Source organism: Megascapheus bottae, chromosome 12, assembly GCF_031878675.1.
Source record: "Megascapheus bottae isolate mThoBot1 chromosome 12, mThoBot2.hap1, whole genome shotgun sequence".
NCBI lineage: Eukaryota > Metazoa > Chordata > Mammalia > Rodentia > Geomyidae > Megascapheus > Megascapheus bottae.
Genome location: NC_143520.1, coordinates 22,841,167 through 22,854,006, shown reverse-complemented (window position 1 = coordinate 22,854,006; position 12,840 = coordinate 22,841,167). Strand labels below are relative to the sequence as shown.

At 36.9% G+C, this 12,840-nt stretch overlaps 1 protein-coding gene across 1 annotated transcript in view; it reads right to left on the bottom strand.

The window, feature by feature from the left end:
• The window catches only part of Cytip (cytohesin 1 interacting protein), a 30,935-nt gene that overhangs the window by 15,110 nt on the left and 2,985 nt on the right, over positions 1–12,840 (bottom strand). The window contains exons 2-5 of the mRNA XM_090342805.1: positions 8,050–8,099; positions 7,750–7,804; positions 3,490–3,592; positions 3,195–3,288 (exon numbers count right to left, since the gene is read on the bottom strand). Of these exons, the coding sequence (XP_090198931.1) occupies positions 3,195–3,288; positions 3,490–3,592; positions 7,750–7,804; positions 8,050–8,099 (302 nt within the window). The remainder of the gene's footprint in view (positions 1–3,194; positions 3,289–3,489; positions 3,593–7,749; positions 7,805–8,049; positions 8,100–12,840) is intronic.

The window sequence follows — 12,840 nt, the reverse complement described above, 5'->3', positions numbered from 1 at the left end:
TGTCTCACTTTTTCCTGATCTCTGTCCTTCCAAGAATTGCCTTTATCTACTAGCCTTTAGCTATCTATTGTCCTCCCAATTTGCTTATGTGGAACATATTTTTTTGGCCCTGGGCACCATTGTTTTTTTTCTTGGAATTTATATGGTTCCTACATCTAGCTTTCTTTGAAACAAAAGGACTCCTGTTCTTTATCAGGAAATCATATCATTCATGGAAATGCATTCAATCTGGAATTACCAGTAGTCATTTTTCAAGATCACACAAATACCCCCCCCTCAAAATATCTTTGAAGTATCACTAAAAAGGATCCAGCAGATTTTTTTGGCATCTTACAATGGGCAGTTGTAGTTAAAAATAATACATCTTCACATAACAGCAGGAGGTCAAATCCAGCCCTAATGCTCACTATCTGAGTGACCTTCAATCATCTTTAAGCTTTGTACATTTCATCTATACTTAGAAATAAAAACAAAACTAGAAGACAACCATAAAGAATGAATTGGATCCAGGCACCGTGGCTCAAACCTGTAATTCTAGCAACTCAGGAGGATCTATCTGAGGATCAAGGTTCAAAGCCAGCCCAGACACAAAAGGACTTGAGACTCTTATCTCCAATTAACCTCTAGAATACAAGAAGTGGGGCTTGTTCCTCAAAAGACTAAACATAGAGCTCCCCTGTGACCTGACAATTCCACTACTTGGCATTTACCCAACCGTCCAGAAACAAGGGCATACTAAATCCACTAGCACAACAATGTTCATTGCAGCACTATTTACCATAGCAAAGATATGGAACCAAACCAGATATCCCCCATTGATGAGTGGATCAACAAAATGTGGTATTTATACAAAATGTGGTGTTTTCATTTAAATGAAGGACCTCTGGGATATAAAAAAGAAAAGCCATATAATGAGTGATTGTTGTCCTTAATGTACTATGTTATCTCTCATCTCTTCTGCTGTCCCTTGGTTATCTCATATTGTTACAGTATTTCACTTTGTTATCTGATATATTGGATAAATGCGTATTTGGTTATTTGAAATTGGATAGGGAAGGGGGGAAATCAAGATGAGGGGTGGGGGTGGAGGGAAGGGAAATGGGGACCAAGATATGAGAAAGGGTATCAATGTATGTGAAATAATGCACCTTCTATCTGGTGAATATAATGTAACCTTTCTATTAATTACAATAAAAATATATTTAAAAAAAGAGTAGGGCAGTAGCCTTGAGCTGAAGAGCTCAGGGTCAATGCCCAGGCCCAGGGGTAGGGAGGTAGCCTTGAGCTGTAGAGTTCAGGGCAGCATACAGGCTGAGTGCAAGCCCTATGACACACAAACAAACAATGAGTTGGATAATCTAGGACCCACTTCAATCAAAATGAAACCTGGACTTCTTGGCACAGCAGATGAAACTTTTGATGCAGTATTTGCTTTTTATTATATTCACATACTCCACCAATCCCCAATTCTACTGGATCACTCTCTGATTTTGGCTATATCAAGATGTCAGGTCTAAAATCCTTTTACCAGGAATTCCTTCCCTTTTTCCCATCATCCTTCTTTTTGTTCCTTCATCTTCTGTCTCATTCCATGGGAGAGGACTTTTCTTTACCTGGACGTGCTAAAGCAGCAGCCTGCTTACTCAGCATTCTCCCTCATTGCCCTCTTATATTTTCCCTCTTAAGAACTGAAATATAAAAGTCACTCCTTTTGGCCTAGTGCTTGCCTAGCATGCACGAAGACCCGGGTTCAATTCCTCTGTACCACATACTTAGAAAAAGCCAGAAATGGTGCTGAGGCTCAAGTGGTAGAGTTCTAGCCTTGAGAAAAATCCAAGGACAGTGCTCAGACCCTGAGCTTAAGCCCAGGACTGGCAAAAAAAAAAAAAAAAAGTCACTCCTTTTTCAAGCTTTTCTTAGCCATCCAAGACTTTATCTTTGCCTATTATGGACTTATATAGGTGCAAATGCCAGTGTGTTCTTAGTGTTAATAAGTTAGTGAGGGGCCGGGAGTTTGGCCTAGTGGTTAAAGTGCTTGCCTAGCATGCATGAAGACCCGGGTTCGATTCCTCGGTACCACATACACAGAAAAAAGCCGGAAGTGGTGCTGAGGCTCAAGTGGTAGAGCTCTAGCCTTGAGAAAGTCCAAGGACAGTGCTCAGGCCCTGAGCTCAAGCCCAGGACTGGCAAAAAAAAAAAAAAAGTTAGTGAGATCCTTTACTGAAAAGAAAAGATTCTGCTGTCAGCAGGTGATCAAATCTAGCCCTAAAATCACTGCCTACTAGCATGACCTTAACTAAGTCATCTTCAGACCTCAGGCATGTCTTTACCAACCTCCAAGGTCCTAGAAATGTTGTCATACCAATTAAAATAGGTGGCGGTCTTTCTCATTTAGGCAACTCTGACTCTGCTAGGGATAGTACATTTGTTTCTTATTTTTATAATTTGTTGTTGTTTGTTCATTTGTGATTGTGATGCTTAAAGTTGTCATGCTTGATAGGAAAGTCCATTATCACTCAAGCCATATCCCAGTCCTTTCATTTATAAATCATGTTTCAGATTGAGTTTTCTGGTTTTGTGGAGACCATTGTTCTCCTACTTCTATCTCCCAAGTCACTGAGACTGTCACTGCTACTATTATTCCTGGAGGAGTGAATGACAAAGCCAGTATTTAATTTAGGATATTGGTAAAGCTGAATATGTATGTTTGGGGGAGAAGAGAATTAAATGCTATTCTTCTTTCTCCAAAATGGAAAAGCAGAAGAATAAAAACAAAACAAAACAGTGGCTTCTGGCATAATAAGAAAAAAATCCAATCCTCTGATTATTTGTCATAACTATAATATTCTGTCAACCATGGAATTTGAACCAGTTTCTTTCACCCCAAAGGAACTGAATGCACCAGTTAATGAAATTTCACAATAAAAATACTTTTATAAAGTCTATCCTCCCAGAATGACCTTTGACTATTTATACCCACTACTACAGATACTAACAATATGTTCAAGACTAAGAAAACCTTGAGACACAAAGGTAACTGACCAAAAAAAAAAAAGTATTTGTACTCAATCCAAAAGCTGTATACAAAAAGCCATGAACAAAAGCCTACTTATTCACTTAACAGGCATTGTGAGGAACATAGCATCGTTTTAATTCCACTAAATAGGAGGACTGGGAAATAAATGGATATTTACATTAGCAGGTTCCCTGATGATCTGATCAGGTCAACTACTTGTTTGTGGATGAAGCCTTCTGTGCTCACTCCATTGATAGCAGCAAGGACATCACCTTGGAGATGCAGAGAAAAATCAGTGTTATACTGGCTTGTTAAATAATCCTTACTAACATGCAAAACAAGACAAAACAAATGAGTTCCCAGCCAAAGCATTACTGAAGAAATTCAAATCAACAATCACATGCTGGCCTTCACTGTCAAGGACTTTTCTTCTGCAATTTAAATGGCTTCCAACAAAAACAAAGTTATGTTACCAGTTTGCAGGCCTGCATAGTGAGCTGGACTGTCCTCTTGTATTTTGCAGATGATAGTAAACATTTCTGAGGAGCAGATATTCTGATTCTGGAGCCTGTGTGTCTTTAAAATACAAGGAGATAAACAATTACTATTCAAAACACTCAAAATGCATTTATCAAACAAAATTTTTGTCAATTATCATTAAGTGGTATAATAGGTAAGTACAAAGAACAATTTGAAAAGGCTTTCCTGATGATAAACTGAATAAAGGGTACCAATTTTGCAGTTCTACCAAACAATCTGAAGCCAATTCCATTCATAAAAAAATCTGGCATGAAATAGAAAGTAGCTAAAGATTTTCTATTTCAAGCCCAAGAGGCCACCTGATGGCACCGTTTCATATTTATTAAGAGAATTATGTTTTCTCCTTTACCTAGTGGGGGAAAACAATGGGGACCAAGAGCAAAGAGAGAAATCTGTATGTAGGTGTGCTAAGCTATAAAACATTCATTGCAGGAGGGTATGAGAGTACACACATGTGAGGGAGATAAGCCAGCAATGACTGCTTAAATCAGAGTTCTGCAAATAATGGCAGTGTGCCTTGCATTCAGTTAAAAGTACTCTAGTTGATTCAGCTATTTTCATTCTTGAGCATGCTCTGCTATGACCGTCCTGAATTCTTACCAGTTCAATTACCTAACTAAATTAGGAAAGGCATCTTTTGCCTCTTGCTCCAATTTGGGACAAGGAGTTTGATGATGCTGTCTGGTTTTGTTGTTGTATGTTTTGTTTTTATTTTTTACTCTTCCCTCAAATTTTATCAAAGCATTGGATAATTGCTAGATATACTAACCTGGGAATCCCAAACAAACCGATTTTCATTTTAATTCATGTAAGTTGTGAGATTTAGTTATATTTAAAGCCAAAGTTAGTGCTTTGAGTTAAGTCTTTCCAACATCTGACCCCAAATGTTAAACTACACTGCAGCCACTGTTTCCTTGTTGAAAAATTAATGTCTGGCATTCAGTTTATTCTTATTTACTAATTCCTGAGTTAATAAGTTAATAATGTACAAATAATTTCCAGAAACCTGAATCTATAAGGCATATGGTTTCCTCATATTTTAAAGGGTCTTTGAAAGATGTGATGTATTTTCATCTGGAAAACTATTAACAATTTTCTGTACAAAGATCTCACTGTAGTTCAGATTCTTCCAAAGATGGGGAATGGTGTAGTTCAGGAGATGATGGAATACACATTCTAGAAATTCTTATTAACCAGTAAGACTCTACCCTCCATCAGCAATGCTCTTACTGAGTATGACACAAGGGGAAACACACATTTATGGGGTCACCATGTGCAAATGTCTGCAATAGGTATACAATGGGTGGACAGACTTAGGAAAAGACTGAACCCAATGCTACAGAAGGAAAGAAATATTGGGGGCTGGGAGTTTGGCCTAGCGGTAGAGTGCACAAAGACACGGGTTCGATTCCTTGGTACCACATACATAGGAAAAGCTGGGAATCGTGCTGTGGCTCAAGTGGTAGAGTGCTACCCTTGAGGAAAAAGTCAATGATAGTGCTCAGGCCTGGAGTTCAGGCTCTGGGCCTGGCCAAAATAATAATAATAATAATAATAATAATAATAATAATAATAATAATAAAATCAAGTATCTTTCTTTTCTCCTCTTCTTCCTTTGCTTTTTTCCCCATATATTTTTAATTGTAATTAATAGAAGGGTTATATTATATTCACTAGATAGAAGGTGCATTACTTCACAAACACTGACACCCTTTCTCATGTGGCTTTTGTGTGGGGGGGGCGGTAATAGGGCTTGAAGTAGGCCTGTGTGCTGTCCCTGAATTCTTCAGTTCAAGGCTACTGCCCCACCCCTGGGTCTGGGTGTTCTCCTTGACCTCTTCATCTCAAGGCTACTGCCCTATCCTTGAGCCAAGCCCCACTTACCATTTTCTAGGGGTGAACTGAACATAAGAGTCCCGGTGCCCCGGTGGCTTTGAACCTTGATCCTCAGATCTCAGCCTGCGGAATAGCTAGGATTACAGGCGTGGGCCACCGCACCTGGCTTCCTTATCATCTTTCTACTACCTTCTTTTCTATTTCACGTTAGGAAGCTAGTAACAGAATGATCATTGGCATTTCTTAGAATATAAAGATCACATTGCCCTTTCTCATGCCCCATGACCTTTATGCTAACACTGTCAGTTGTTGATCTTCTGCTGTTATCAAGCTGTAACTAGGCATTTGATATGTTTTATTTTTATTTAACATACATACCTAACAAGGCAAGAATTGAGAGAGCATGGATCCAAGTGTGCATAATTCTGAAATCATGCTCCAAGATTCTCATAAACAGTAAACAACTAACAAACATGGTATTTTCATCTATATGCATGATACTGGTAAAGGGGATTTTATCTTGTCTTCAAAAGGCTCCCATAGCATGGCCTTATACTTCCTACCTCATGGAGAGAACATTCTTAAGTTCAGAGGACAGGCACTAAATCTATGTTGATCCATGAAAGTTCAACAAGCTGTGGCCTGCTAATTATAATTTTGATACTTGCTCAGAATGTATGGAATATAAATGTAAGGATGTCATAACTTATCATAGAAAGTTAAGATAAAGAACTAATCATTTATCCTGTTTTCAATAGCAACTGCTATCCATCCCTAAGGACTATTGTTACTTAAAGCAATCCTAAAATATACAGTATCTCTATAGAAAAACAGGGATGTTTATTGTGAACTGGGAATAAGAGAGCTTGATTCTTCTGATGTCTGATAGATTTCAATTATTGCAGCAATTTATAGGCATCACAAAATTTCAAGGTAGTAGAGATGAGAAGGTAAAGTCTTTTCTCCTATTACTTTCTGTTTATTCTTTCCATTTGGTTCTATACTCATAAATCCTGTCTATGTAGCAGCTTCCTGTTCATGATCTTAAAAACTCACTGGGTTTCCATTTGGGGTCTGATATCATATCAACGTGTTCTAAAAGCAGAACGAAAGCTGACATCTAAATTCTGATATATAGCATGAGAATATAATTATGCAAAATACATGTACAGGAAATGCAAAATTACTATGAAAAAACAGTAATACTTAGGCTACTCCTGTTGCACTTAATTAGACTAGATTTTATAGCACTTCATTCACAATCTTTACAAATATCGTCATATAAAAGCAGACAGTTAATAAGAAACTAAACTGTGAGGTAATTACATTGAAACCTACAAAGACTTTTAAAAATCTTCCTTCAGCATGAAGCAATATGTAAGCAAGTGCCAAGATTCTAAAGAATCTTTTATTTGTTTGTTTGTGTACACTAAGAACTGAACCCGGGCCTCATGCATGTTTGTTTTTGTGGACTAAGGATTGGATCCAAATCTCATACATGCTCTACCACTAATCCACAAGCACATTCCTAATTATCAAATAATTACTTGTAAAGAATTGTCATAAAGTATTAAAGTATTATTAGAAAACAATAGATAAAAAGTTTCTAATTGTATCCAAAAGAAATACTTGGTATCAATAATAACAAGAATTGCACACACACACACATGTGTGTGTGTGTGCACGCATATGTGGGGGGCGTGCGTATGTATATTGCATATGCAGATAAAGTCTTTCAAGTTTTTCTTAAATGCTAAAGATTTAGAACTTGTCAGGCACCAGTGGCTCATGTCTGTAATCCTAGCTACTTAGAAGGCTGACATCTGAGGATTGTGATTCTAAGCTAGCTCGGGCAAGAAAGTTTGTGGGACTCTGATCTCCAATAAATTACTAACAAAGTTGGAAGAGGAGCTGTGGCTCAAATGATAGACCATTAGCCTTGAGCAAAAGAAGCTCAGGAACAACTCCCAGTAAAAATAAATAAATAAAAGATTTAGAACTTGATATACGGTTTAAGCATATGATTATCCAAATCCATAAAATTGCAAATATGTAAAGTGCACATCTGTAGATATATTTCACTCTTCTTAAGACTCAGTTGATGTCAAGTACTTCTGTTCAATTTTGGACATAAGAAATACTGAAAGTACACAGCACAAGAACCTGATTACACTCCAGAAATAATATTTTACTACCTTCAATATTTTCTTTCCTTGCTAATTAGCACTCAACACACTGAAAAATCGCCATGCACAGTCATACAGTGGATAAAATTCAAATCCTGCCCTAAAGTCATTATTTTGATATTATTAATCACTTTTCTCCTTGGCAGTCTGAAAAATGGGGAAATTGCCTACCTGAATTTCAAATCCAAATGTTCCATTGTCTTGCTTTTCCAGAGAAATGAGCTTTCTGTAACAGAAGTTAAAAATAAAACTGTATGATTCCAAACTATTACATTTAGCATGTATTTGTCATTAAAAATAACAATTACAGTTAAAAATAGCTTTTCTATAAATTGTAGAATGTGGGACATGTGTGTATGTGTGTGTATGTGTGTGTGTGTGTATATGTATGTGTGTGTGCGTGTGTGTACAGGCTGAAGAGCTATATTCCTAAATATTACAAGACATTAAAACACAAATGAATAATTTTACCTTTGAGGCCATGAAAAGTCACCCAAAGAACTTGATTTCATCAATGCAATCTGAAAAATATAGAAAGTGTACAGGTACCTTAAGACGTTCAGACAGTCTATAAAGTATGCTAAATCATAATGGACTTTGTTCTTTATCTTTCCTTGGCCCAGATCCTGGTAATTTTTTTTCAGAAAGGCAGTAATTTCCATTCTTCTGTGATGGCAAAGGAGAATTAGGAATAAGGACTTTCAGACTTAAGGTCTACTTAAGCTTAGAAGAAGCTCAGACAGTAATATACCCTGACAAGAGTTTACTCCTTGGCTTCCAACAATTACTTCATTTCTGATTTGTATTGAAAAATAGCCCCTGAAAGGTGAACCATATCAATTTATAATTATACTGAAATAAAAAAATAGAAATACACAGGTCAAAATACTTGATAACACTGGGAGGTGCTGGTGGATGTTTATTGTAGTATTTCAATACCTTATTACTTTTCGTAGCATAAAAATCTCTAAAGAATAAACTTATGTACAAAATCATTATTCAGGCAACATCAGAGACTCAAAACCCTAATCCTGTTTATGATATATTTTTCCAATAGTTTTGAAACAAAGTAGTGAACCAAGCAAGGAAAAAAATGCTTCCAAATGGCAGAAATATTTTTACCCATAGTCTTCTCCACATTTGGGGGAAAAAGTCATATGAATAAATATCAGCTTTCAGGATATATCCTACAATTATACACAGGAGAGAAGATAACAAAGAGTAACACTTGACATTTTAGGGGATTGCAGTTGACAGTTATGAAGCTGTTGATTTGTTTTGTTTTGCTTTGCGATTTTGTCTGTTTGAAGAGTATTTTTAAAAAATCTTAATTACTAGCTAGTCATTTCTCAAGCATGGCCCAAGGGCTTTCGACACTAGCTAAACTGCAATGTTTAATTTCCAGCTTAATATGATTTTGTGCATATGTACAAAAATTATAACATCTAATTGCTCAAGTCAGTCTAGATACACTAAGAAGAGGAACCCAGAAGTAAAATGAGTAGAAGAAATTAATGCATGTGTAGCAAGATGCACAAAACCTATATTACTGCTACCTACCAATTTTTCTGGGACTGGCCCAGTGTTAAGAATTCAGCCACTCATCTGTAAAATTAGTGTCATATTATTAGAGGCAATCTCATTCCACAGAATGAGTATAAATCCATTGTGTTTTGTTCTGTCAATTCTAGAGCTTAACTTAGTAATATCATGCTGACCACTAAAACAGGATGTCTCAGGGCCACAAAGATGCTCTAAACTTGCTAAAATCATCTACTTCTGACTTACCAAGAGAAACTGTAAGATCCCTAGAGCATTTGATATGATTTTTTTATGATCTAATATTGTACCTGAAATGTACTTTTAACAAGGATGGGGGACCATGCAATGAGGTTCGTGAGCTCATTCTTAAGAATGAGAACAATAAGCCTGATGTCTGCAAACATTCCCAATGACCATTGTATTTGATCACTTTTTTTTTAATCTTTATCTGCTTGTCTGCTGCCCCTAATTCATATTGCAGAGGACATACGTTGACCATATTCAAAGCTGTGATCTTTATGATAAGAACTGGAATTTGTGTTTTTAGGGTATTACAATTGCTATCCTGATGCCCCATATTATTTATTCATTATCTATGAGTTTATATATATATATATTGAAAATTATTCAATCAAATATTTCACATGTGCAAATAATCATCTTTATTATTTGATCCTCTGGGGAATATAGTTATTTTCTGCCTTCTACCACAATATATAGCATAGAGCCTAAAATAGAACAGGAACCAAACTATAGCAAAACAGCACAGAAAAATTCTACTAGACGAGACAAATGAATACAAAGGGTGAGAAACCTAAGTCAAAACATTCACATTCAGGAGGAATTATGCTAATATATTTTTGGTCTTTGATTAAATCAAATGTTCCTAGGGAAACTCAAAGATGTTCACAAAAAATACACAATGGAAATTTAAAATCTCAAACATTTTCAAACAAATACAATGGAAGACAAAAAAATTTTAAAACACTAAGAAGTGCAGAAATAGAAATACCAGAAATCAAGTAAGATAGCAATGTCTTTATCAATAAATATTAAACAAATGAATTATGGTAATAATTAATATATTCTTTTTCAAACTTCCAGCCTCACCAACTTTAACATCTCTATTCCGATCCCCAAAACATTAATACAGCCTCCAGACTGCCTCCAGCATAACTTCCAAATAAAAAAATCATTTTGAATAGTTCCAAATGTAAAAACCTTTCAGGCCCACAAAACAGGCCACAGTGCTTTAGGGAGAAAGAAATGCATCTCTTTCTACCCTTTCTGTTTAGATAACTGACTAAACATGAAAATATTTGCCTGACACAACAGGAGAAACATGGTCAATTTCTGTGGTTACTGACTCATTTGAATTATCAGTTACACACACAAAAAATTCAGACCGAGACAAATGATCAATTATTTTCCATTCCTGATTAGCAGATGGTATATTTAGGGCACCTTACATATAAATGCAAAGGAATTAGATAAATTAGGCACTATAAAATTCCCTGATGCAAATAGCATATCATGATAAGAGTCTTCTTACTTGTTTGGTCTGTCTGAGCTGTCAAACTAAGGTGATGCAGAAAGAAATAGATTGGAAACTCATTCTATTTGCCTAGGTGGCATGTACAATGTCCGATTCCTAATCAGGTCTTTCATTTCTAGCTTTCCCTATGCCACTTTCCCTAGGGTCAGCAACCCTATTTACAGATGTGACTGGTAGGGTTGGCATCCCCATGCCTCCCTCTCAGGCAGAGGCTTTGGTGAGTTTTAGTGATATCATGAAGACCGCTAAATGAGGGAATAGTGTGCAACTCACAGCATATGCTGGCAACAGCTGTCTTTTATTACACATTATCTAATATGAGAAATCTAGGTTTAGCAATTTGGCAGTCTTGCAAACTACACATTCAGTTCTGACTGTTGAATACATAAAGCTCCTTAACTCCTCACTAGCCACTAAGCCAATGATGCCTGGAGTTGAATTTACAATGGCTCTTCTGTTTTTAGTCAAGTGACTTGAAAGACGATGCATTAATATTCAAAATGCAATGCCTCTTGCAATGTTGTGATTCACGAGTCTCCCTCTAAGTGGGAAACCAAGACCAAATGCTGCAGCTGTCTGTTTGCAAACTACACTGAGCCAGCTAGCTAGCCACTCTGTGAGCTCTGAGGTCAATGCTGCGGCCACTTCTGGTAAGTTAGAGTGTTACTTCCTTGTCCCAGTTTTGTGCACTCATTTCCTGAAAGAGTTGTGGGTGAGATAACTGAGGTGTATTGATTCATAGGTGGGTGGGGTGTTGGTTTGGTGTCATTGTTTGTGTCAAATATCTTAAAATTATGCACTCCTCTCTCTTTCAAGTTCTTTGTTTTTCCTTCAAGCCCCAAATATTTCATAAAGACACCCCTACTTTTTACATCAAGAGAGTTTGGTTAGCAAGGCTCACCAGTATTCAAAAATACAACGGACTAATGGAGTTGTTCTCCATGTCCTAGTTCTAAGTTCCCTAAAGGAAACTAAATGGAAGGTTCCAGCATCCCAGGAAGATCCCACTGAGGGCTCATGAACATCTTCTTCTAGAATAGTTAGATATTAACCCACCCATACCACAATATGGACCAGATATATTAAGCTTTTGTCATAGTAGAGTGAATATAATTTCTACTTAAAAGCAAAATGAGATGACCAGAATCCTTTGAGGCAGATAGGAAACAATGATGGTCCATGATGTATGTACGGGGGCAACAATTCTGAGAAAGCTCCTGTATGTGGAATACAACTAGACACATCCATGTTACAAAGAATAGCACAAAAGCCTCAGCTGAGCTGGTTTGTGAAATGGGCCCTTCAGAAGCTACCTGTCTGGTAATAATTTCCTGAGTAGAAAAGAATTAAGTAGTGACTTGGTGTTCCTACTCTAAATGGTCAGTTAAGTTCCTTGCCTATAAATCAGGTTTATGGGCCTCCCCACAGCATTTGGTGAAGCTCACTTTTCAAAAGCTCTCTTCTAGCCTTGTGAGATTGTGCAGTCAGGCACACCACTCACTGGTCCTATGTGCTCACCACATTCACAGTACCTGGCTTTATTTTCTTCTATCTAAACCCTACAGTTTGCCATTGCAGGAATACTTTCCCCACAAAAGAAAATCTATGTTCAAAACTAAAGGCCTCATTCATATGTCTGCCATTCCTAAAATACAGGCATGCTAAAATCAACTTTCAAAGCATTTCTAGGTGTAAATATCCAACTGATTTCAAGAGTAAGCCAAAACTAGAGGCTAACCCATACAGCTATGCAGAAACATGAGCCAACAAAAATTAAAAATCTGAATTGTTGATGTCAGCCTTCGAAGTGTTGAAAATAACAGCAGGCCCAGAAACACACCTGCATGTGTGGTTATCTCAGAGGGATCTTGTTGCCTGGAATTCAGTCGGTGCTAAAGGTGGCTATTCTCTAAAAACACTTTAGGAAGCATCGAACATCCGTTTCCTGAAATGTTGAAATGAAGCCTCATTGATAATAAATGTTTGGAAGTGTCAAAATGTTTGGAAAAATCAGAAGTGTCATGTTCAAAAGGTTTGGGTTGGTTTTGCTTTTGGTTTAAAGCAATTTTTACCACAGTAAGAAAAAGCTGTGAGAATTATGGGAAGCTTAGCAGGTAAAAGAAAATGAGAGCCAGAGGAAGAGAAGAACTAGAAATGATAAGGAC